At 36.3% G+C, this 26,954-nt stretch overlaps 1 protein-coding gene across 2 annotated transcripts in view; it reads left to right on the plus strand.

Moving 5' to 3' along the window:
• The window catches only part of LOC118203274 (sodium-dependent proline transporter-like), a 186,595-nt gene that overhangs the window by 154,429 nt on the left and 5,212 nt on the right, over nucleotides 1-26,954 (plus strand). For both annotated transcript variants that reach the window (XM_085824340.1, XM_085824341.1), the window contains exon 14: nucleotides 838-1,008. In XM_085824340.1, coding sequence (XP_085680466.1) covers nucleotides 838-1,008 — 171 coding nt within the window. The remainder of the gene's footprint in view (nucleotides 1-837; nucleotides 1,009-26,954) is intronic.

Raw genomic sequence — 26,954 nt, forward strand, 5'->3', positions numbered from 1 at the left:
CAATGCATACTCTCTACTACAGGATAACCGCAGGCGACACTGAGTTGCAGTAAGTGGAACGCATCTGACAGGTCTACGAGCATATAGACCAATCTGCCCTAAACGTCTGTACACGGTCTCCCTTGAAATTGTCGTACCAGTGGCTGAAGAGAGCTGACGAGACAGTTCTGAGGCTGTGCTCCGCCTGTTTCTTTTGGCAGTTACTGCCAAAATAATAAAAATACCGGTATAAATAATTAAATACTGGTCCTCATTCGGCGTTTTAACTCTGTGGTGACCTGTGCTGTAACGTCTACTCACATTACCATCATCTTGGAATCGTTGCCAAAGCCTGGAGATGACACTCTGTGCAATTCCAAGTTCGTCTGATACTTCCAGTTGGGTACACCCACATTCCAGACGGCCGATAATTCTACCACGTAAAAAATCATCCAAATGCGTCCTTTGTGTCATAACTATTCGGTTATTGCACTGAAATGCTTATGAAGCGCCTGCGAACAATTTTACTTCTTTGCCTGTATTCATTATATATCACTCTCTTACACTCTCGTCATTGTGACGTACCATCGGTGTCATCTGGTTACTTCCTGAAATTTGCATATGATTCTTGAAGATTTGTGTAGTGATTTTACAGGTGATATATTTATTTTAGAGTTCGATTTCCGCGTGACTCCGAATTATCCTTAATTTATGGACATGAGTGTATTTACATCTTGAAAACACGCATGTAGATGAATGCTATAAATTATTATTAAATAATTATAACAAGTTTTCCTTATAATTAAGATTTAAATGTAATGCTTTAGCGTAACTTAGTGTAAATATATTTCTTGGCAGTTCGTGTTTGTGTTCTCATTGGTGGAGCATGAAACTTTGAAATATGGAGACTATGACTTTCCAGACTGGGCCGATGGTATCGGATGGTGTCTTGCACTGTTGTCTATGTCACATATACCTTTCTGGGCCATCGTAGCAGTGTGGACACAGCCTGCATCCTCCATAAAAGAAGTAAGAATTCATATTTTACTATTTTTCTTTTGGAAACGCCTACGAGTCGTAAAAATGTTTCTATCTCAATAAATGGAAAGTCACAAAGTCACGCAAATATAAGTTTTCGATAGTGAATGCGAAAATTTTCTGTACTCGTGTAAATATTCCTGGGATCTGTATAACTTGTTTTTATGTGGATATGCACTGAAAGTTCTTTTATTTTTCTCTTTCACAGGGAAGCCGCCCGTAACGCCGTGCATTCAGGCATCGCCAGGTCGCCCGAACGGCGTAATGGCAAACTGCACATTTATTTGATCAATGTTAAACGAATTTCGCACTCTGTGCATGCCCAGAGGGGAATTTGGCGCAATTTTAAAAGAGGATAAATACGGTATATTGTTGATTTTCTGTTATCTGAGCGTAAAGAGTTCAGGTTTTTAAAACTTGTTAGTTTTAAGTTGTTTCATTACTTAGAATGTAAATAATAATTGTAAATTAGGAAATTTTCGTTTAAGAAGGATTACAAAACAGGAAACATTGCAAAATATATTAGCTGAATATTTATTAATTATACTTCTGAGGAATAAAAGCTTTTGCCATACGTTTCATTCGTATATATTTTAACAAATTAAGGAATAAATCCAGTTTAAATCACTGAATAATTAAAGTCAAAGAAATGATTATAAATAACTGATATTAAATGTAATGTTTATGCACAAAATAAACCAAACTGAAATTAAACAGAAGCAAATGCAATAAACAGAAACAAATTTCCATTGTAAACAGTCGATAAGATCTACATGACGAACAGACTTGTGCAGGTTTGCTTATGCTTAGTCGTCAGTATTTATTTCCTACCACGCCAATGATACGCCACTGAGCATGCACACTGAGAGAAATTCGTTAACATTGATTAACTCAAAATGTGAAGTTTGCCATTACGCGGCCGAACGCCTACATATATTTTCGATAAAAAATGCTGTTAAACAGCTATCAAGAGATTCAACTAGTAACGTGGCCTTCAGCAGGCAGAACACGCTCTAATGCTACCTTCTAAAACATCCTTTTAAATACTATCTCTTTCTATCTCATCTGAATATTCGCGAACTAGAAATTGGCATTCTGGAAGGAAAACGGAAAGCGAGAAAAACAGTAAAGATAATTAACATAAAATTACTGGTTAGTAAAGCTAAAGCAATCATTATAACAAAAACCAAAATCCGCTAAACTGCAGTGCATAGTCTGAGAAACCTTCATTTGGAACATTATATTATTCTAGGTATTCTCTTCCTCCTTTGCGCATGCCTTCGTGATGTAGCGGCAGCACACTTGGCCAGTATTCGAGAGTGGCGTAACTCTACAGTGGCGCTCGAAATAAAAGGTGGAGAAGGATGATTCTTCACCATCAGGATTTGGAGATTGGGTTCCCCTAGCCCCAGTCTCCCTTTAAAAGGAGGAGTATACAAGGTCTTTGTTCCCTTCTTTCTGCGTGCCTTCGTGGTGTAACGGTAGCACACTGGACGCGTTGTCGAGAACACCGGCCAGGTTCGAGGGTTACAGCCGAAAACATCGCGGCAAAAACATCGCAGACGAAAATGTCGCGGAGAAAACAACGCAAGGCGAAAACGTCGTGCTACAAAACATCGTGGGAGAAAACATCGCAGTTCTAAAACATCGTGGTACAAAACATCGTCGTCGAAAATAAAGCGGTTCAGAAACATCGCAGTTTAAAAACATCGTCGTTGAAAATATCGTGGTAAAAAATAAAGTATCTACAAATCATCGCATGACGATAACATCGCAGACATGCTTTTTTCAGGCATGCTTTAATAAGTGTAAATGGATATTCCCATAATGATTTGTGAGCGCAAGATGGAAGGAAGGATAATTTTTACTTTCATACTTTTTATTAATTAATAAATTTTTGCTGAGAAAATAAAAAGGAAACTTAAGCATAAAAAATTAATGCAACTTATAGCACTTAATAGAATTTTAAACCGACATAGTTAACTAACAAAGGCCATTAATAAATCATTTTTATAAAGTTTTTACTGGTAATATTTCATGAAAAGTATAATCTATAAGTTACATTTAATTTTCTATGCTTAAGTTTCTTTCTTACGTTTTCAGCAAAAATTTATTAGTTAATAAAATATGTGAAAGTGAAATTTATACTTCTTTACACCTTGCGCTCACAAATCATTATGGAAATATCCATTTACAATTATTAAAACCTGAAAAAAGCATGTCTGCGTTGTTATCGTCATGCGATGATTTGTAGATACTTTATTTTTTACCACGATATTTTCCACGACGATGTTTTTAAACTGCTATGTTTTTGAACCGCTTTATTTTCTACGACGATGTTTTGTACCACGATGTTTTAGAACTGCGATGTTTTCTCTTTGCGATGTTTTCTTCCACGATGTTTTGTAGTACGACGTTTTCGCCTTGCGTTGTTTTCTCCGCGACGTTTTCGTCCACGATGTTTTTGCCGCGATGTTATCGGCGGACACCAGGTTCGAGTCCTGGCGAGTGCATTGCTCATTTTTCGTGCTACCTACTAGTGACTATATAACTTAATAGTAGTTATGAAGAGTATGTTAATCAAATGCCACTACAAATCCTGCGACATCTTGAATTTGATAGAATATGTCTATATTGCAAAGCATAATGAATTGGAAGCCTTGTTCGAATGCACTTTCGAGGTGAGGAATTCACCCTCAAAACCCGATTTCACAATTAAGGTTTATGCGTTGCTGTCGCCATCTTTATTCGCCACCAGAACCGAACTGATATTGGAATCTGTTATTTTGATTTCTTAACAACGGGGTTTGCCGATAAATGTCAACGTCAGAGAAGATAGGTGATTATACCTGTGTGAAGTCCGATTTTTGCTCTACGGCTTGACATAACGCCTCATACCATCAGGCTAAAAGCATGTTTAAAGCTGAAATGTCGTGATATCTAAATCATTTACTGAGAGTGAATCGCGTTGCAGTCTCCAAACAACAGAAAATGTCACATATTGCCCATTATGCCACGGCTGAATAGCCTATAGTGTGCTACAAGCCAGCTGATGATGGCATTGGGGAATAAGATTTGTTTTTAATATATGCCTATATTTACATCAAACATAACAGTTTAAAATAAACGTCGAACGGACGTTCAAACCTCTGCCTTGTATAAATATTTACAAAGTATTTTCTAAATACTTATACTTTACAACAGGGCATTTTCGGATTAAAAAATATCAATGTTTCTTAATATATTAAGTTCTAAAATATTAATAAATATTTTATAAAATATTAGAATTCGTGTGATGCAGAATCCAGTAAATAAATGGCTAAAGTTGCTACATAGCTACATTTAGAGATACCAGAAACAGTTAAAATACTTGACTTTCTAACTAACAGTATAGTTTGGCCCACCAGCGGCCGAGCGGTAAAGTCGCTGCACTCTGGTAGTTCGGTGCAAGGTTCGAATCCCGTGAACGGGCTGGCTGCAAGGACGCTTTTGTGGTTTTTCCAATGTGTATACGAGCCAGTTTCAATTAGAAAGTCCTCCACGAAGACATCACTTCCCGTAGGCAGATAGCCCTAGTGTGCTTTGCCATACTTAAATAAACCAAACAGTATAGTTTCAAAATTTTTTTCTTGTGCAGGCCTTCTCTTCAAGAAAGCTTGTTTTACGCCAGCGCCTTAATGAAAAACGTGTATCAGTACCATTTTGAACCTAATTCTGTAAAGCAGAAATCTGAAAGGAATTTTTGCTTCTCCTAAAATAATAACGAAAAGTTAAAAGTTTCTTTCGTGCAAAACTGCAAAAGTTTAATCATTTAAATTGTGAAAAACATTCCTGTTCAGGTCAATTTTGCTGAATGTTTCCATTGCGTTAAAAATGTTTATTGTAGAATAAATGTTACCTAGGCATATTACAGTCCTTTACATCAGCCGGAGCAGACGTCAAATTTCGTCAAGCCGGCACAGAAACTGCACATGTAGCGACTTGATGAATACAATCAGCTTTCAGATAATGATTGCTTAATTTTATACCTTTCTTTTATATTTTAATCAGCCGAATTCTTCACTACTGATTTTCCAAATACTTTGTTTGGCATATCGTCATAAGTTTACATTCCTTTAAGGGGACTCATACACCTTAAAACTCATAAGATGTTCGAATAGGTAACTGTTGCAAGAACTGGGATAACTTATTTATTTTAAAAGCAATTACTACCAACGTTTTGCAGCTGATTACATAATATAGCTGCTTTCTGAAATAGTCATCAGAAAGTTTGTGTTGCCACAAATATTTTTATAATTTAATCCGCTTTGTGTTAACATTTTTCGTCATGTTTCCAACTTGCGTGCACAGTTTGAAATATTCTACTTCATAATTTAATTCCATATTTAATATATAGCTTTTATAACATCTGAAAACTACTGTGAACCTAAAATTCTAAAAATTTCATGTTAAATTTTTATTTTATTTTCAGTTGAGTTTATAAAATGTATTTTATTAAAAAAATTTTTAATGTTTTCGTCCATAAAATTTTTCAATATTAAAATATTCATCAGATTGTTGGTTCAATTAGAAAATAGTGCCCATATAAAGAATTCCATCCAATTTCAAGTATGTACCATTAGCCATTTTTAAAATATCATGCGCGCAAGGTGGAAACATGGCGAAATATTTTGTCACAAAGAGGGTTCAATTACAAAAATATTTGTGGCAACACAAACTTTCTGGTTACTAGTTTCCAAAGCAGCTATATCATGTAATCAGTTGTAAAACGTTGGAAGTAATTGCTTTTAAAATAAATAAATATCCCAATTCTTGCAATAGTCACATATTCGAAGATCATGAGGGGTTTAAGGTGTATGAGTCCCCTTAAGCCCTACAGTGGGCTCGTGACTCCCCAGTTCTGAGATGGGAAACTATATTATCATATGTGTCATTTCTACTTCTGGCCAGTGTATATGTCCCATAAGTCTTCCTTGTAGTAGTTCATAGCTCTTATCCATTAATTAATGCGGTTTTATGGGCTTTATTCTTGCCTTTGGAACTCTAGAAGCAGTTTCTACAAAAATTGTTGCTAAATATTTCTTCACTTATTTTGCATTCTTTCTTCATTTAAATCAAAAGCGATTTCACCGAAAAACTCTTTCTCCTACAATCTATTTCATAAACCTGGGTCATAACGATTCCACGAGCAAGCTTTATTTTTACAACGAATGTTTTTCTTGTGTTAAAAATCTATTTTACAAGAAACTCCATTTGCACAGAAAATCTATTTCTTAAACTTGTATTAGAAAGCAAGGAACTTTTTTTAAAAAAATTCTTTAAAAGTGAAGGTGAATTATTTCAAACTCGCCTTCGATTGCAAAAATTAAAAATGATTCTAAAATTTCTAGATTTTCAAAGTAATCCAGAAAAAATTGCAAAAAGTTAAATTCAAATTTTTGCCAGTAGTAAAATTGTGCTCAGAAAATCATAATCGTAAGTAACAAATATTCTTGAAGTAAAAAAAAGTCACTCTTCTATTTTGTTATGGCTAACGGTTCATATTTCGAATAAACAGGTAAAGAGTACCTAAAATTTGGCCTTTACTGCAGTTCTCGAAACAAATATAGAACAGTTGAGGAGAAAGTGAGAATAGGGCATCAATTGTAGCAATAATGTACAGCCACAGACGAAAAGAATGTAGGGCTAATCTTTGGAATATGGTAACAGGTAGTTTGGCGACATTTTGGTAAGGCGATAAAGGACTTTAGCGATAAAGGTGTTGGTGTATTTAATTAGGCAAAGCACACGAGGGCTATCTGCCTAAGGGGAGGGATGCCTTTCGTGGAGGACTTTCTAAGGGAAACTGGCTCGTATACACGTTGCACATGGGGAAAACCACGAAAACGCCCATGCAGCCAGCCCGTTCGCGGGATTCGAACCTCGGACCGAACTACCAGTGTTCAGCGACTTTACCGCTCGGCCGCTGGTGGGCCAGGCGATAAAGTACTTTAGCAGTGTACATGGATAAAGTCAAGAGTGTGCGCAATGCCATTTTTGTGAAATTCTGGGATGTTTTTTTAAGTGAAAATAGGTCGACGTGTACATGGATACCGTGTATGTGCAATTCTTAAAAACGCGGCGAGCAGTGGGCGATTCTGCACTTTCTCCCAATTTCGCACCTAATCTTCGACAATTTAAGCACTTTTGTTCCATAAAAGTTCTAGCATAAGCGTAATTCGGCTAGTAGATTGTTGGAAAAACATGTTAAGTAAAAAAAAAAAATGTCTTTACTTCGTGAAAACAAAATGGCGTCCAAAACAAAACTAGCAGGTTTCTGTAGCAGGGTTGGTTGCCAAATTTTCGCCAAAAAATCGCCAAATAACCATGATCCGAAGATTAACCGAATGTAGATGGCAAAGAATTTAATTTGTAGAAAAGTTTTAATGAAAACATATAAAATGAGAAATAATTAATTTCATACTTCTGAATATACAATATGCAATTTTAAAATACAAGTGATACTTAATATTAGAACCATCGATTTCTACCCACTTTTCGCAGTCGTTTCATTTGGCTATTGAGTAATTAAGAGAGTAGACAGACAAGTTTCTGTTGTTTATTTATGCGTCCCTATCGTTTAGATCCACACTTTAAGCGTTTATTTCAGACCGTGCCTAATTCTGTAAGCAAGGACTGCATGCTGATGCTATTCGTACCAATGCAGATAAAATATTTCACGCTGTTACAAAGTCCATGCTTCAAGTTACTAATAGCATCCATGCTGAAATATTTTATATCCGCGTTGTTGCAACCAATGGCCGTATTAATACTATTTGTAACATCATGGGCATCAAGTGATGTCCCGACAGTTCAAATGTGTAAATAAAACCTTAAAGAAATTTTCTTAAAAAATTTATCTTCAGAAAAAAATTGTTTGCATTTTTTTCGCAAAATTTTAAGCCTTCTATTTGATAGTTAATAATTCTGAACAAAAAATATCTATTATTTTCTTTCGAAATGAATTTCTTCTTATTTGCAGACTCTGGAGAGGGACGAAACAGTAAAATTCTGTTATCATTAAAGATTTAAGTACTTAAGTCAAATCAAAACAAAGTGAACTTTAAATATATTTGCTTTAAACTAGACACGGACATTGAACAGACATCTTTTTAAGAGTATTCAAGAATCTTTCAAGCCAACATTTGGGCCTTGAATTATGCGTTCGGAGAAATCGTTTAATCTGAGAAATAAAGTAGCAGAACAATGCCTTCAACAACGGCACTGAGCGAGTTAATTTTATTATCAAAAGCAGGCTTTATATTTTATTTGTAAGGACAGTTCAGATGAACAACGAGCGGGTCAGTTCAGGAGATTTTCATACAGTTTCATTATAAAAAGTAGAAATAATTTCAATCTTTACAAGCCGCTTCGTTTATTACTTCACCTTTAAAAACAATATTGTCACTGTCTTCCAGTTCAATTTCGGACACCTGAAGATGAGAACCGTCTTTCTTTGTAAAGGTTCTGAAAGAGGTGAAGAAACAATTCATTTAAATAAAGTTCCTGATTCTCAAATAGAGTAGAGAAGGAAGAACGTGAAAATGCGACAGAAAAGTTGGTAGAAACTGATAGTGAAGTTATGAAGTCGCAGTTAGGGAGTATTGAACCATCTGAAAATGCATGTGATGCAGACATGAGAGAAGTTGATGTGCAGCTTAAGCAGTGTGCTCCGGTATTGCAAGAAAATTCGCCCACTCCACAAACTAAGTGTGGGTGTCTCCTAATACAGGTTATGCAGACACGGACTTGATTCTAAACCGGTAAGAATTCGTTCCAGAAGGTTCTCCATCCGTCGATGGTACATCACCAAATGGACGATTTCTCGCCAAATGTGGCAACCCTGCCTTCCTTGCTATTTTATGGCAACCCTAAAACTGCTTTGAGGGGAAGCCATCTTACCGCGCCTATACATTTCGTAACAATACAAACAAAATAAACATTCAACGGTTATAATAGACACACATGTTCGTGTGTAACACTCATGGGAGTCTGAATGTCTGAAACCGCGGTTGCAGAAGACACAAAAGAAATGGGTTAATAGGGAGTATGGTCCCTTTTTACAACCATACAAGAGAAGCAGCGTGATGTCATATTGGAAATAAGGCAGTTTATCAGTGCCTGTGGCAGTTGGTCCTACTCATTCAGCAACACTGTTTTTAGTTCCTGGATGGTTCTCGAAGGAGGATTGCGAGTTGCAATTGCCTTTTCCAGAGCGTCCCAGACATGCTGTATAGGGTTGAGGTCTGGAGACTTGGCTGGCCAATCCATCCGGCGAATATCCTCTTTCTCGAGAAATTCGTCGACCAGAAGAGTTCTATGTGGCTTCGCGTTATCGTCCTGTAAGAAAAACTCGGGGGCCTACTGCACCCCGTAAAAGGCGAACATAATGCTCCAAAACCTTATCCCTATACCTCACACCAGTCACAGAGTCCTCTGTCAAAGACGTGGAGAGATGTGCGGTCATCCAACATGATGCCTGCCCAGACCATTACACCGCCACCGCCATAATTGTACATTTCGCTGACATTGGAGGTAGGTAGCGGGTCCCTGGCTCCCTCCATATGAAAGTACAACGAGAAGCGGTGTTTAGGCTAAAACGGGACTCGTCGGTGAACAAACAGAACGGTTGCCCATTGCTCCATACACCAATCACTATGCTATCTGCACCATGCTAATGGGACTCTTCTGTCCGTAGACGTGAGCGGGACGCAAACAGCCGGTCTTCTGGCAAACAACCCTCTCTTATTCAGTCTTTTGGAAACAGTCACCCTTGTTACACGGGTTCCTGAGGCTGCATACAAATCCCGAGAGAGCTGAGAAGCTGTAGTCCCACCGTAACGCCTCGCTAAAAATGGACAAATAGCGATCTTCTCTGGCCGTCGTGGTTCTTGGACGACCTTGCCCAAGCTTTCTCTTAATGGATTCAGTATCCTGGAACTGTTTCCATAGACTACACATGACGCTGGGCGTTAAATTAAACTCTCTGCATATCTGGACTTGCGATTGGCCTGCCTCTAGCCTTCCCACAATTCGCCACCTCATTCCGTCATCTAAACTTTGGTGGTTACTCATTTTTACTGTTCCGATGTGAATTTAATGGATTGCTGCAAGATAACACCAAGAAATTCGTCGAGGTGTGCTAGCGAACGCAATTCGTCTTACCCTCCACGTGCTTAAAAAGCCTGTTTTTCAGCTGTCTCCGCGTACACACAGGTGTACGCTTATGTATTTGCCGTACAAGATTTGCATTTTTATCTAGAAGCAGTGGTTTTCTCTTTAGTTCAGTTTTTTTCATGCAATTCGATAAAATATGAAAATCCTCTTAATTTATTTCACCAGTGTGGTTACAATAAATTTCAATTTATAAATTTCTTTTAGTATTTTTTCTTGCATATCATTCAATAAAATAAAATAAAATGCTTGTACATTTCTACGTGATTGCGCTGATAGTAAGAACAATAGATCCCTCTTAGACTATATTACATAATTGAAATTTACTTTGAAAATTATCACTGTTACAAATATGCAAGTTGGTTTCCTGAAAATATTCTTAGAATTATTCACTCATTCTTTTCGCATGCTGTTGTGATGCAATACTCAGCACACCAGTGCAGTAATTCATCTTGGCAAGAACATAGAGAGTTTCTTAACAATATTTCACTCCCAAACTCCTCCAAACTCTATATCAAATGGAATGAAAAAAAATCTGATGTGGACACTACATGAATTTCTTACGCGGTCTATTGATTTATGCACATTTTTTATGTATTTCACTTAAACCTATTTCACCGAATTTCATTAGAGATACATTTCTTATTCAATAAATTCAATTCTCACTTCGCGGGAAAAAAAAAAAAAAATTAGAAAAAGAAAGAAAAAAAAAAGAAAAAGAAAGGGGGAAAAAACGTAAAAACTCAAAATATCTTCATTAAAAAAAACTGTAAAATATGAAAAACCTAAAACACCAAATAGATTTTTAGCAAAATGATTTTTACAAATAATTTAAACTCTAATTAAAAATAGGACGGAAAGACAGAGTTTTAGGTGCACAAAACGTTTGGCCCCACTCGAGAAAAAAGACACTGAAGATGGTGCAGAAACTGACTGAATTCACTATTCTACTAAGTTTCAAATGCAAACAAATAGCGGCGTCGTTAGGCTCAGTGGAAAATAAACAACTTTTAAATTGTTGATAAATCTACAACTATTGCATGCAGATTAATTAAAAGCATAAATCGCTTAACTAGAACATAAGAACAGTATAATTCAATCACTTTCTAAAACAATAAATTCACAATTTACCAACATGAAGAATAAAAAAAACTTAGCACACCGAGTCGGGTAACAGAGTGTGGATATACACTGGTGTGCAAAAATTAAGGACGAGACGGTTTTTTCAATATAACTTTGTACAAAAGCTTTCCAAATCAACACATTTAATACCATAAGATCCCCAATACGTAAGGACATGAGTAATGTAAGCAACACTTACTAAAAGAGAAATTAGAGGGATAAAAAAAGCTTTATTGAAAAAGTAGCATGGAGCGCAATGCGACTGAAGGCCGAAACATCCCTATGATGGGTGTCCAGCAAGAAACATCCGGTCTTTAATAGGGGATATGATCTCCCCTGACTGCTAGGCAGGTTTCACAGCGTCTGCCCATGCTCAGAATGAGGATGTCAATAGTTGTTGAGGCATTGCTGCCCATTCGTCTTGCAGCGCCAATCGAAGCTCCGGAATCGTTACTGGTGGTAAGGTACGAGCTGCCAAGCGTCTGCCTAGAAAATCCCATACATGCTCGATGGGATTGAGATCCGGAGATCGTGCCGGCCAATCCATACGTTCAATATCCTCACTCTCTAAGAGCTGTTCGGCAGCTTCTGTGCGATGATATGGTGCATTGTCGTCCATGAAAAGGAACTGCGGACCCATAGCGCCTCTAAAAAGACGCACATAAGGAAGAAGAATCTCGTTACAATAACGGGTCCCGTTGATTGAACCTGCGTCGAAGATGTGAAGGTCTGTACGACTACTAAGCATGATGCCTCCCCAAAGGAGAACACCGCCACCGCCATACCTGTCCCTTTCAATGATGTTCGAGGGATGATTGCGGCTTCCCCGCTCTCTCCAGATGAGTATGCGCCGAGAATCGCTACTCAGACTGAATCTGCTCTCATCTGTAAGGAATATTCGTCCCCATTCATTGTCTCTAAAATTCCGGTGTTCCCGGCACCACAGAGAACGCCTTCACCGATGGGCAGGCGTTAGAGGTACTCACCGTACAGGGCGTCGTGCAAACAGGCCACCACCGTGCAGTCTTCTGGCCACGGTAAAACGCGATATCGGTCGTCCAGTCGCCTGTGTCGTGTGTCTAGCGATTTCTTCCGCTGTCTGCCGCCTGTTTCTTCTGGCCTGTAAGGCAATATACCGGTCATCTGTGGGTGTGGTTCCTCGTGGACGACCACTACTAAACCCCCGGATAGCTTCCTGTAGTTTGAAATTGTCTCCAAAGTCGTGAAACGATGCTGTGAGCAATTCCGAACTCTGCAGCCACACTTGTCACACTGCGGCCTTCCTCCAACTTCCCACTGATTCGACCTCGGGTAAAAGCATCCAGATGTCGTCTAACAGATTGATTATTCGCCATTTCTCGCTGAGGCAGCAACTCGGTGTGATTTTAACTGCTATACGGCGTGCAATCTCTTTGCCAGAAATACTGATCTTACACCGACAACATGCTTTATACTACTCACACACTCCCCCATTACGTCTACCTGCATATCTGCGCATGTGCTACCGTACATCACCTTACTTAATCTCCTGATTGGTCTTTATGTCCGGTCTGCCTCTTCGTTCAGCTGATATGCTAATTTTTCGACTTCGTCCTTAATTTTTGCACACCAGTGTATTGAGTTTTTCACTAGATTTTCTCATTATTTAAGAAATTAAACTCATTCGTTTTGTGCAGTGATTAACTGCGAAGAACCGATTGCTCGGAAAATACCCGTGCTGGATTTCGAGCATAAGCACAGTCTATTTTCAAACATTTCTCGCTCCTAATCACTATTATTTTCCAACCATTTTATAAATTATATGTAGCAAAAATGAATCATGCAGTTTACAAAGAGAGTACATTTACAGCTTGATAATTTAATTAGTAAAAGTTTTTATACGTGATTTTGTTCTAATCCCTTTTTTTAGATTACTTTGTAAACTCCGTGTGCTTTTCTTTCTGTTTATTCCTTCCTCGTAATCATTTATTTATTCGATGAATTATAGAAGAAGATACAAGCAAACTAAAAGCCATGGAAAAGTAAGAAAATTTATGTTCCGCATTTTTCGGGCGAAGAAATGTCTTCTAAAAACTTTTCGTTATCTTTCTTCTGCTTTTGCTTTCAAAGTTAGCTTCAGTGAAACCTTTAAGTACTTCTGATTTTATTTTTCTTGGAAAACTTACAACGCAGAAATAACTACTCTGAAAATGTTTCACATATCAATCTTCGACAGTAGAAGTTAAAAAACCGAAACTTCTCTGAGCCTCATATTTCGGTTCCTGGAAGTTTATTCATTATTTTTCGCATTCCTATAAATCTTCAGGTCCAAAGTAAAGCAACTTTTGACATCCCCCAAGATTTTCAAATTTCAATTTAAAATTTTGAATTCTTAGCTTATACGCTGTGTAACGAGAAAATTTTTACTTCCTAAGTAGGAAGTATGGTAACTGCGAAAATTTCCGGGTATTATATTTCAATGAAAACATCCATTTGGCCGCTTTCCAATCCAGCTGAACGATATTTTATGTGATATGCTCACATACAGACAGAATAAAGGACTTTTTTCCCAAAAACAGATTGTAAAATGAATTCAAAACGGATTCAGAAGAGTTTTTTTCGTGACATCTGTACGTATGTATGTATGTATCTCGCATAATTCAAAACCTAGAACTTCAGAACGTTGAAATTTTGTATATGGCACTGCTATAACATGCAGTTGTGCACCTCCCTTTTTAGTTGCAATCGGCTACACCAAAAGTATGCATATATATGTGTGATGTACCAGCTTTTGTCCGGAATAAATAGATTGGTGAAGAATCATAGACGTAGTCGAAGCTTAAAGTATCAGACAATAAGTTTAAAAAACAGGATCCATTTATTATTATTCAGGAGAAATTTCAGTTACAAAAATCAGATCTCCGGAGTAAACAAAAAAGAAATACTAATAACTTTTAGTATGAAGTTTACTGCATCGTTACATTTAAGAAAAACCCCCGATATTCTTTTGCGAGTCCTTTTACAGCCTCTGGAAAGGCGGAGCTTCCAAGAAATGACGTCAGCCAATCCAGTTCGCTTTAAATATTTCCAGAACATTCTATACCTGTACGTGTAGAAAAGGCGGGAAAAACAACTTGACTACGGGGCTGTGTATTTAATTCCACGTACTTTCAAATAAGAGAACGTCGCCATTAAAAATGATAATAACTTCAGTTAGAATTTTAAGTGTATTCTTGACTATGGAATTTTATTATTACATATATATATATATATATACATAGTATATATATATACCCACTCCGTTGTCCGGCTTGGTGAGTTCCTTTTTTTAAATTCCTTGTATGAAGGAAAGGAAGTATTGTAATCACGAAAAATTCCGGGTTTCATATTTCAACGAAAATACCCAATTTGACCGCTATCGAATGCAATTTAAGGATGTTTTTGCGTGACATCTGTACGTAAGGACTCTTTCTTCCAAATCGAATTATAAAACTGATTTAAAATGTATTCAAGAGAGATGTTTTCGTGGCGTTTATATCTACGTATGTATCTCACATAATTCAAAAACGAGTAGCCTCAGATTGTTGAAATTTTGTATATAGTATAGATGTGCACCTCCGAAATTTTGTATACAGTGTAGATGTTCACCTCTTGTATATAGTGTACATGTGCACCTATTTTTTTTTTTTTGGTTGCAATTGGCCACACCAAATGTATAAGTATACATATATATATATATATATACTTATATAACGGATTAACAGAATGGGTATATATATATATATATACCCATTCTGTTACTCGGCTCAGTGAGTTCAGTTTTTTTTATTCTTATATGTTAGTAAATTGTGCATTTTTTGCTTTAAATGAATAAATTTTTAAAATGAATGAATTATGTTATTCTTATGTTTCAATTAAGGATTTCATGCCTTTAGTTAATCTCCATTCGATAGTTGTAGAATTACCAATAATTTAAAAGTTGTTTAAGTGCGGCTAAGCCTAATTTTCTTTACCTCAGCAGCCATATTTGTTTACATTTAAAACTTAGCAGAACAGTGAATGAAGTCTTTCTGCACCCTTAGTGTCTTTTTGCCGAGTAGGACCAAAGGGAAACTTTCAGTTTCGTGCACCGAATTATCCGCCTTCTTGCCTGCAGGCCGACTTGCTTGCTTTTGTGTAGAAACTGTAATTTTAATTATAATTTTTTTTTAAATTGTTTAAACTGTACTTAGTGTTTTATGTTTTTCTATATCTTTCAATTTTTAATGAAAATAGTTTGAGTTTTTACCTATTTTTGCTTTGCCACGACGTAAGAACTGAATTAGTTGAATGAGAAATATTTCTGTAATGAAATTCCAGGAAATAAGTTTAAATGAAATGCAGGAAAAAAATGTGTGTAACTTAATGTTCCGTACAAGGAAGTTATGTGGTGTACACATCAGAATTTGTATTCCTATATGGTGGTAGTAAGTTGTATGCTTTAAAAGTGATTGAATTGCGTTGTTCTTAAATTCCGGCTAAGGTTTTATCCCTTTAGTTAATCTACACGCAATAATTGTAGAATTATCAACAATTTAAAAATTAAATGATACTAACCCTAACGAAGCCGCCATTTATTTACATTTGAAACTCTTAGTAGAATAGTGAAGTCAGTTTCTGCGTCAATTTGAGTGTCTTTTTGCCGAATGGTACCAAAAGTAAACTCCCAGTTAGTTTTGTGCGCTAAAACGTCTATCTTCGTACCCGCTGGCCGAATTGCTTGCTTTCTTTTTATTATTATTATTATTTATTGTATTACCTGTTATTTTATGTATTTCCGCATTTTAGAATTTTTAATGAACATGTTTTTAGCTTTTATGTATTTTTCCTTAACACGAAGCGAGAACTGAATTAATTGAATGAGACATTTTTCTCTAATGAAATTCGAAGAAATAAGTTCAAGTGAAATGCAGTTAAATTGTGTATAATTTAATAGGCAGTACAAGAAATCATATGGTGGCCACTTCAGATTTTTTTTCATTTATTGAAGAATAAAGAAAGTGAAGAAATTGAAAAGGTAGTTTATGATAGCATTCAACACAGTTTTCTTCTGGTTAATTTTCTTCAACTTAGTTTTCTGTAACAGCTCAATTTTTTTAAAAAACATCTTGCATATATATATTTTTTTACGAAATGTAAAGGCGCGGTGAGATGGCTTCCCCGCAAGCAGTATTAGGGTTGCCATAAAATGACAAGGGAAGGCAGGGTTGCCACATTTGGCGAAAAATCGCCCATTTGACGACATTTGGCGACAAAATTGGCGATATACCATGGACGGTTGGAGAACCTTCTGGAACGAATTCTTACCGGTTTAGTCCAGAATGTTCCCGAACACAAGCCGAAAGCTGTATAAACCGTGCTGGTCTGCAGTCAGTACGCGTTTAGTGCATCGTCGAGAGAGCGTCTTGAGCTCCGGGAAAGACTGAACCGAAGAGTCAGGAGCTGTGCTCGTGTGTCGTCAAGTGCATCGCGAGTTGTAGCGTGGAGAGTCTCGAGAGTATGTGGAGTTCCGAGAACGACCGAGCAGAGTCGGGAGCTGTACTCCGGAAAGCAGAGTCGGGTGCTTTACAGGAAGCTGTCTCCACCGTGATAGCCTGATAACCTGAAGGCTGTGTAGCTGATCGTGTCAGCGTATTTATAGTAGTTCATCGGCGACTGTAAAACGTGTTTTTGAGCTGTCCTGACAATACTGGCAAATAAAGTGTGTTTCGATACTTCATAAAGTCGTTGTTATTCACTCCAAATCTACACGAACCCCGTACGACCGTGAAGGAAGAAAATAACGCAACAGCTGGTATCAGAAGAATAGGAAGAGAAAAAAAGTAACAATTGGTGTTATCAGAAGACAGAAAAACGTAACAATATATATGTCTTCGACTCCTCTTTGATAGGAGTTGAAACATGTACATATGCAAGATGTTTAGACTGAAATACATCTTGAACGTCTAATTGTAATCTCATAATTACGCTTTCAGATACGAATGAGATAGAGTAGATTGCGACAGTTTAGAATACGTAAAAATTTATAATCTAAAATATTGTTTGCAACGGAAGTATAAACTATAAAATAAGTCATTTGCAACCTCAATAAAATATCTCTGATGAGAAAATGCACCATTAATTCAAAGAGACAAACTATAATAACTATAATATTATAAACGGTAACAATATACAGGGAGATTTAAAACTATCTCTCAAAAATGTAAAACATGTCGAGGTGACTAAATAGGCAGATTTTGTAAATGTAAATGAACGGTAAATACGTCCTATGTCAGAAAAGTTGCAGGACATTTTTTTTTTTCATTTCTGAGTTTGCATTATTAAAAAGGAACAAATGTTGTTTTTATGTTACCTGGTATGTATTCTTACTTGACATGACCTTAGTCATGTTTCCTTGCAATCTTAGGCCGCGTTCAGACGGCGACGTAAAGGGCATAGAGGCATAGTCATAAGGCCATAAAATACGGGAGTTCCGTTCACACCTGCGAGAACAGGGTGTAAGGAGTGGCCAATGAGAGAAGCTAAATTTGCTCATGCATGGATCTGTTTACAACTTTCCCGCGCTGTTCTTCTGCTCGATTGATTTTCCGTCTTCAATCTGCTTGTTTTGTGACAGCGAAATCTTCTGTAGAACGCCGCTTCGTTTTATCTTCGCTCTTATGGGTCGACGCTTATCCAAAACTCGGCGTAAAGTTGAAAACTTTGAACCCTATAGCTTCGTTCAGACGGGGGCGTAAAGGACATAAGTGGTTGAAGCCGAGCTCCGTTGCCAAGGCAACCAGTCTGTGCAACGTCACAAAATCTGGTTTAGGGCTTGTGGCATAGGGTTCAAAGTTTTCAACTTCACGCCGAGTTTGGGATAAGCGTCGACCAATCAGAGCGAAGCTAAAACGAAGCGGCGTTCGACAGAAGATTTCGCTGTCACAAAACAAGCAGAGCGAACGCGGGAAATCAATCAAGCAGGAGAACAGCGCAGGAAAGTTGTAGACACATCCATGCATGCGCAAATTTTGCTTCTCTCATTGGCCACGGCTTACACACCGTTCTCTAAAGTGTGAACGGAATTTCCGTATTTTATGCCCTTATGACTACGACTCTATGCCCTTTACACCGCCGTCTGAACACAGCCTATGCCACCAGCCCTAAACCAGATTTTGTGACGTAGCACAGACTGGTTGCCTTGCAACTGAGCTCGGCTTTAACCACTTATGCCCTTTACGCCACCGTCTGAGTGCAGCTTTACTAGGTGGCTTAGCAACACACTTTGTTCGGATTGTTGTCGTATTCGTTAGAGTGACTCAATGGATGCTGATTGCCAGCAAAGAGTGAATTAAAGTTCTGGATTAAGCTTCGGAAAACCCTTAGTGAAACGTAGAACATGATTAAGTAAGCATATGGGTGCGAGGCACTTTCAGGAGAGTCGTGTTTTCGACTGGCACAAAAGGTTTCGTGAAGGCAGAAATTCAGTGCAAAACCACATACTACCAATGCAAACGGAGAGCGTGTAAGGCAGTTATTACAAGAAGACCGTCGTGTAAATGTGAGTATGATATCAGAACAACCAAATTTGAATCGTGATGTGTGTCATAAGATTTTACCCGAAGATTTAGGGAAATAGAAACTTCATGCAAGAATCGTCCCTCGCTTACTAACAGACTAACAGAAAGAGGAAAGACGAAGAATTTCTGCTAAGCTATTGGACAGAGCAAGACCTGGTCCCACATTTAGGTCAAAGATTATTGCGATTTTTTTCTTGTTTTTCTGAGTGAAAAGATGACTGAAGGTAAAGCTTCATCAAGATTATTGCAGACATCCAACGGGCTGTGACAAATGAGCTTGAAGGCATGGCAGTTGAAGATTTCTCTGCTTGCTTCCAAAGACTCAAGAAACGTTGGCAGGAAGCTACGGCTGACATGAAGGAGATAATAAGAGAGTAAGATAATAATAAAATAGTAATAAGATAATAATAAGAGACTAAGATAATAATAAGAGAGAGTAATAATAATAAGAGTTACAGAAAGTGATTTCGGTGTGCCTCCTTTGAGCAAATGACCCGTTTCCGTTTCGCATTTATTATTAGCCCAAAGGGCCAAAAAGTTATTACTATCCCAAGATGGCTCAGAAGGGCTGTTAATTTCGTTTTGGCATTTTGCTTCGTCCACTCTAAAATGGCGTTTCACTTTTCAGATTGTTGCCACCAAATATTTGAGCTCTGCATTATATTAAAGAAATTAAGTAATGAAGAATCTGCGTGAATGTATGTATGTTTCTCGCATTGTGAAAAAACAGCGGCATCTGGAGACATCAAATTTTGAATAACATAGTCCTCCACTCGAATATGGGCATCCGGAAGCCCAGTTTTATTACCTATTTCATATTTTGTAAAACTTCGACCAATTTTTTATTAACAAACTCAACGATTACAAAGCGAGCAATGGCATATCTACAGCGCGCCATACTGCATATCGGAAATTCTAAATATATGCTGTTTTATAGTTTTTAAATATTGTTACTAAATGTACAGGCGCGGTGAGATAGCTTCACCGCAAAGCAGTTATATGGTTGCCATACAAATGGCAAGGAAAGGCAGGGTTGCCACATTTGGCGAGATATTGTCCGTTTGGCGACGAAATTGGCGATATACCATGTACGAAGGGAGAACCTTCTGGAACGAATTCTTATTAGTTTAGCCCAGAATGTTCTCGAACACAAGCCGAAAGCTATATAAACCCTGCTGGTCCGCAGTCAGTTAGTGTGTGCTTCGTCTAGCAAGCTGATAGTCAGTCATTGAGCGAGTGTCTCGAAGTCTAGCGCCGAGTTGGTCGTCGAGTGCATCGAGAGAATCTTTCAGTGCATCGCGAATTAGTGCATCGTCGAGTTTTGTCTTAGACCGTGCTGAGTCGAGATCTATACTCTTGTGTATCGTCGAGTGCATCGCGTGGAGAGTCTCGAGAGTACGTGGAGTTCCGAGAACGACCAAGCAGAGTTGGGAGCTGTACTCGGGTGCTTTGCAATGAAGCTGTTTCCACCGTTATTGCCTGACAGTGTAAAAGACTGTGTCGCTGAACGTGTCAGCGTGTTTATAACAGTTCGACGACTGTAAAAGTGATTTTGAAGCTATCTGATTAATATTGGTAAATAAAGTGTATTTCGATACTTCATCAGGGTGTCGTCGTTATTCACTTCAAATTTACGAACCCCGTACGAACGTGAAGGAAGAAAATAAAGTAACAACTGGTGTCAGAAAAGAAAAAAGCAACAATATTTTGTAATACTGCTGTTGAATTCAATTTTATGTGCGTTAAGTGGGAATAACATAATATTTAATAAATAATGGTAACACACAAAATGTTTTGGGAGTAATATGAAATCTAAAAGCTTTCAGTTTTTTTTTTTTTTTTTTTTTTTTTTTTAGTTTTTTCATTATACCCAAGAATTCATCAGATAATTTTGACCAACACTGTTTATATTTGAATTTATAAAAATCAGCTGCATATTCCATTAGAGCACGTTTTGGGCATTCCGGATTAAAAGACTTACCTTGTTAATTGATAAAACTACAAAAGAAATCTTGTATTTTAGAATTTTATTGTGGATTCTGTTTAAGCTTAAAATTTTTATTTTGTATCACCTGAATTTTTCGTAATATAAATAGCAGCATTCGAATGAGTATATATATCTCAAGCTTCAACTTCCCTTTACGTGAAATAATTTCAAGTCTTTACAATACATTTATTTCCTTAAAATGAATCTTTCTTATTGAATTTTATGAATGTCTTTGTCATCGTTTCGAAATATAATTTGAATAAAAAGCAAAAATGCATCAAGAATGATTCCAGACATAGCAATGTTTGTTTAATGGGGGGGGGGAATTTATCTTTTTTCAAAAACAGGGCAGTTTCAGAAACAGGGCTTTGCAAAGTTTGGAAAAAAAGCGCATGAGAAAAACTGTACACTTTCCCTAAAAAGAAATCCAATAGATACACTGAAAGCCTCAGAATGGGATCTAGACGAAAAAAAAAAAAGTTCTAAAACTAATATACGCAGTGATTCCGATTATTTTTTGTCAAATTGCACAAATGTTGTTTCTGAAAGCCAATTGAACGCACGGAAAATTCTTAAATAATGGAATTCTCTATTTCATGCTACATAGAATATGTTGTGTTATTCGAAAAAGATAGAGCGAAATTTCTTTCTTGAAATAACTCGTAAGATTCTGTGAGTTCCATCCTCGGAAATTCTAACGAAAATTTGAAATTGAATCTTTTGTGACGTGATTTTATTTCTCTTTCTTGAGTGCAATCCAAGTAAATAATAACTTGAGTGAAAAAATTGAAAAGAAGGAAACGTATAGCTAGATGTGGAGACTGAGAATAAAATCTCTTGAGATTCATGTTTTGACAAAACCTTGTTCCAGACAAAGAGTGAAGATGGCAATAAGTTATGAAATTCTCATTTAAAAACGCTTTTTTAGAACTAAAGCCTGCATGATTTTATATGTGTTGTGGGGATTTATTTAACTTACTTATTTTATGACGAAGCAGCTTTCTTATCGCTCTTGCATTTAACCCACAGTTTCTTACCAGAATGCAAATGGATAGCACGCGTGCATTTAAATGAGGTAGAAGAAGTTAGTAATTAACCAGTTAACTGTGGCGCCCTCGTTTAAGAGTGCGTACCGTTTTGTGTCGCCAGAATCGAGCCATGACGAGTATATTCGTCCATCACAGAGAAGTTGCGCTGGTAAGATATTGGTTGAAAAAGATGGGTTTATTTCATAAAATTGTAAATTTTTATTGCTAATATTTACTTATTTGGTTAACATAAGTATATATTACATACATATTAAACTAAAAACGCAATAAAATTAAATTAAATATTATACATATAAAAGTAAGAATTTAAATTCCTGCTGCGGAGTCATATTCAGCAGGGTACTATACACAATGGGACTTTGCAAATCGAACACCAGTAACGCGATTCCTTCCCTGATCTTACGTTTGTAGCAAGACGAACACCTTCGCGTAGGTTTTTTTTTTTTTTTTTTTTTTTTTTTTTTTTTTTTTTTTTTTTATGTTTCGAGTCATATAATCCGGAACATGATTCCCGCCTATTTGGCTTATATTAGGTCTAAATGGCCGAGTTTGTGTCGATTTATTTCTTTCAGTAGAAAGGATTTAAGTAGAAAGGGATGCCTTCGGGGATAACTTTCTGAGGAAAACTGGATCTTATTTATATTAAAGTAGGAGGAAACGGTGATAGCCAACCACGCAGCCGGCCTGTTTGCCTGGAATCGAACACATGACAGGTGGAAGTACCAGTATTCAGCAGTCAAAACCTTTTGACCGCTTGGATGGGGCTTTACTTTTAAGAAAAACCCAAATTTATTTCCATGTTGTTAGTTTCGTTTAAGCATGTTTTTGAATAAACATAATCTGGGACCAAGTTTATGTCAGTTTTCTAATCTCTTCTATTTCGCAATGGTCTGCATCAATTATAACAGCAGAAATATGTGTTGGCAACATTCTTCCTACTTATATGCTGTGTCTGTTTCGATGGTTGCTTCGTAAATTCATTAATGTAAAAAGCATGCGACAGCTGTCTACCTAAAGAAAAGATGCCTTAGCAAAGGTTTTTCTAAGGGAAATTTGCTAATATTTACATTAAAGTCAGGAAAATCCATGCATTGAACACGTTCGTCAGGATTCGAACTTGAGTGTCTTAAGTTTTGCTTCGAGCACTTGCTGGTTTCGACATAAACATGTTTCATATTCGTTAAGCTTTTGGTTCAAATCTTTTATTGCTTTGCTACCACAGATTGAATATATCAAAGATGTAAAAATTCTCAAACAAATGCGATTTTAAAAAAATTTTGAAGTTCATCAAATTTTGAAAATTTTTTAATTTAAAATTCAAAAAATCAAATTTTGAACTTCATATAAATTATGTAGAGATAAAACAAAAACGGTATCCGAGCACCATAGTGTTTCTTTTTCCATTATTCATGTTGTTTCCTTTTTTCATAAGTTTGAAAGAAATGGAATCTGTTGCCTTAAATAAGTTTGTTTAAAAAGCAAGTGCACCAAAATACTCTTTTACGTCAACATATACAGAGTCTGTTCACACATTTTTAGACGATGTATATTGTATTCACAAAACTAAATTACATAAAATTCTTGTGTTTTAAATGTTCTATTTGACATCCCTTATTATGAACTATCTTTCGACACCGCAATTTCCAGGATAATAATGCCTTTTGAAGTGACAGAAGAGATATTCTATCCCATTCCTCCCGAACAGCTTTCCAGAGTCCTGTTAGGGTTTTGGACAACGTTTGGATAATGCAGTTTTTAAAAGTCCGAAAGCACAAAAGTTCATAGGTGACACATTGCGAGATTTAGTAGGGATATCAGTGAAGGGTATGGCCTTGATACCAGTTTTTTGTTCCATTTCTTTTAGGAAATTTACAGTGGATTTTGGTGTGTGACTGCTAGCTTTGTCCTGATGGAGTCTCACAGATAGATGGCACTGTGGGTAAAGCGATGGTATTTCTTTCAGAAAAACTGACGATAAAATATGTTCCTGATAGTGTTTGGAGTTAATCTTGACATTTTTTTGCATTCTCTTTATTTTTAACTTGCCATTATAAGAAAAACCTGCAACAATCATGAATCCCTTAGAAAACTTTCTTTCGATTCTTTGAACCATGTACTTAAATTTTTTTCTCCCCTTTTATGATAATAAATGGCTCTTTCTTTGTTACAATAATTTTACACCCATGCTTCATCTATTGTGATAATTGTTTTCCATTTTTCTTTGGATAAGTGTTTCTCATATAGAATTCTGCAGCGTGTCCTGCGTTGAGCGATATGCTTTGGAAGAAGACGATGCACATTGCGTTTTTTCGCTTTCTTAAAATTTAAATCAACGTTTATCATTTTGTTTACAGTGGAGACCGAGCATTTTAATGATTTTGAAACTGTCCTTTGACTAAAGGGGGATTTTCTTTTAACATTAAACAACGTACCTTTGCAATAGTCGAAGATGTCCGTTTATTCCTTCGATACTTGTGTGGAATTTTTGTCCCACTTGAGGCTCCAATTTGACGTTTTTTCTTTTCTTGTTGATGATATTACCTATCGACGCTTTAGATATCACAAAACCATGACTCTCACATCGTTTTTGGAAAACGGAGTCTGCATATTTCTCTTCGGAAAGAGCGTAAAATTAGCCTTCAAACCACTGCTTTGTTAACTTCGCCATTTTGAATGAAAACAAAACTTGCAAGCCACAGACGATAATTTTGACTATAGTATACATTTACATAGTACAATTAAACATAGTACAATTGCAATTACTTCTTTTGCAGCAAACAATTTTTTATTACCGCTTACCAAAATCGTCTAAAAAATGTGCGAACAGCCTCTGTACACTTGTTTTCAAGTTTTGTTAACAATAATTTTATAAAATAAAATTATTCTATAATTATTTTATAATTTTGTTTATTTTATAATTATAGTTATTAAAGCCAGTACTTTTCTAATAAAATAGCATAGATTCTTATTAAAATCTTCTTGTTTCCTAAAATTATAATCAGCCACATGATGTAAGAAAGTATGAGAAAACTAGTTACGTATTAAGTGTATTTTTCGGAAGAAACAGTTTAAGAAAAATGATTCATATTTTAACACAGAGCATATGAGAGAAAATTTTTCCAAGAAATCACGACGATTCCTTAATATTTACAATATGCTTCTTTTATGCAAATGAAACGTATTCATTTTTGTTTGCCGTGCGTTTTCAAGTTCTTGTGTTTCATAAATGATTTCAAAAAATTTCTTTTATCACTAATTCATTTATTTGCGAGGTTTAATGTCATACATAAATAATATTCTCTCTAAATGGGACTCTTCGTTCCACAATAGCACGCTATTCACTTCCATTTCCTTAATTTGTTATTATTTTAATTATTAATAATATTGTTACGAATTCTGTACTTATATGGGTAATTTTAGTAGAATTATAAGTGAAATCATTGTATTTTTCTGTGTACTGTAGCGCGAGAGAAATTTTAAGGGAAAACTATGCCGGAAAATTAAAAATACTGGACCAAGTGCATTTAACTTTGAGTAAATGGGTATCTGTTGTCAGCTTGGCAATATCTCGCCAAGTTTTGGCGCCTTAATTTATCGCCAAATTTGGCGACAAATCTCTAGAAGTCGCCAGATTTGACGATCATTTGGAAACACTTTGGTCCGGTCTCTGTATCACCGTAATAAGTATTGAAATTGAATAAATGTAATTGATTGCTATGTTAGCTGTAACCGTAATTCCACTCTCGTATTGCTTTCCATAAATTTCGAGAAGCAGAAAGTACTAGAATTATCTCGCGGCCGGTTGAAAACTATTTAAGGCCTAAGAGAAAGCATCTGCTTTCAGTTGTTTAGTTATTGATGTTGTGAGTTGAGTCAGCTTTCTCTTTATATGCGCTTGGTATTGCGTTTTGTTTAACGTTCTTAGTAATATGAAGCGTAACTACTGATTGTACTGTGTGATACTGTGAACACTTGTACGAATATTTCTATGAAAAATTCCAGAGTTCTGAAATATTTCTTTCGATAAATATAATTTTTTATTAACCTATTATCGATCTTGTGCATTCAATCTGTTATGAACCTGTACACACGCAACAATATCTAAAGCATATACATATCCGTTTTTCATGTTTAATACAGTTTACCAGTTTCGTTTAGGTCTTCAGAACTGGGCAGAATTCAACTTTAAATTCGTATTGGTTTGGTACAAAATCCCTGCGAAATTTGAGAGAATCTGGCGTTACATCATCTTCTTCAAGGAGTAAAATATATGTGTTCAGTTTTGCTAACATAACCGTTAATGTTCTTTTAAGCAGACGGACCGTTGTTGGTATTGGATTCAGCCGGCTTGCACCGGTTGGCAGAACTCATCAAAACTGTTTCACCACTTTCATCAAAACATGTTTCACTGGTTGACTGTTCGGCGAACGATTTGTTAAAACTGAATTGCATTATTTATTTAGTAACTGTTGATTACTCCATAAATATTTCATCCTTTCTTTAGGAAATGAAATTTTAAGGGAAAACTATGCCGGAAAATTAAGAATACAGGAGCAAGTGCATTTAACTCTTCTTGATACTTTTGAATATTACCACTATACTATAGTTTATTCTGTTAAAATTCTTACATGAGTATTTTTATTAATTCAACTCAAATTAAGAATGTAGTTTGCTTAACGTTAAAGTACAAACCAGTGTAATTCTTGTCCAAATATTTCCTCTGAAGAATTGTATAGATTTTGGCATTGTTATTATAGTACGTTTCTTGTTTTCTTTAAGAATTATATCTGCACTAATTCTTGGAACTTATGTATAATCTTAAAATACTTGCCCTCCATTCTTTTTTCTTTTTCCGTTTTTTTCCCAAATTTATTTTTCAGTTTCATTTGTGTTAGAGCTTAAAATAAAATAAGAAAAACATTATTTTCTGGCTCATGATGTAGAAATTTCAGTCAAAATTAGAACTTTACTACAAAGTAAAGTGCTAAA

This window comes from Stegodyphus dumicola, chromosome 9 (genome assembly GCF_044657685.1).
Source record: "Stegodyphus dumicola isolate Sdum_Otavi_A_Nest chromosome 9, ASM4465768v1".
Classification (NCBI taxonomy): Eukaryota; Metazoa; Arthropoda; class Arachnida; order Araneae; family Eresidae; genus Stegodyphus; species Stegodyphus dumicola.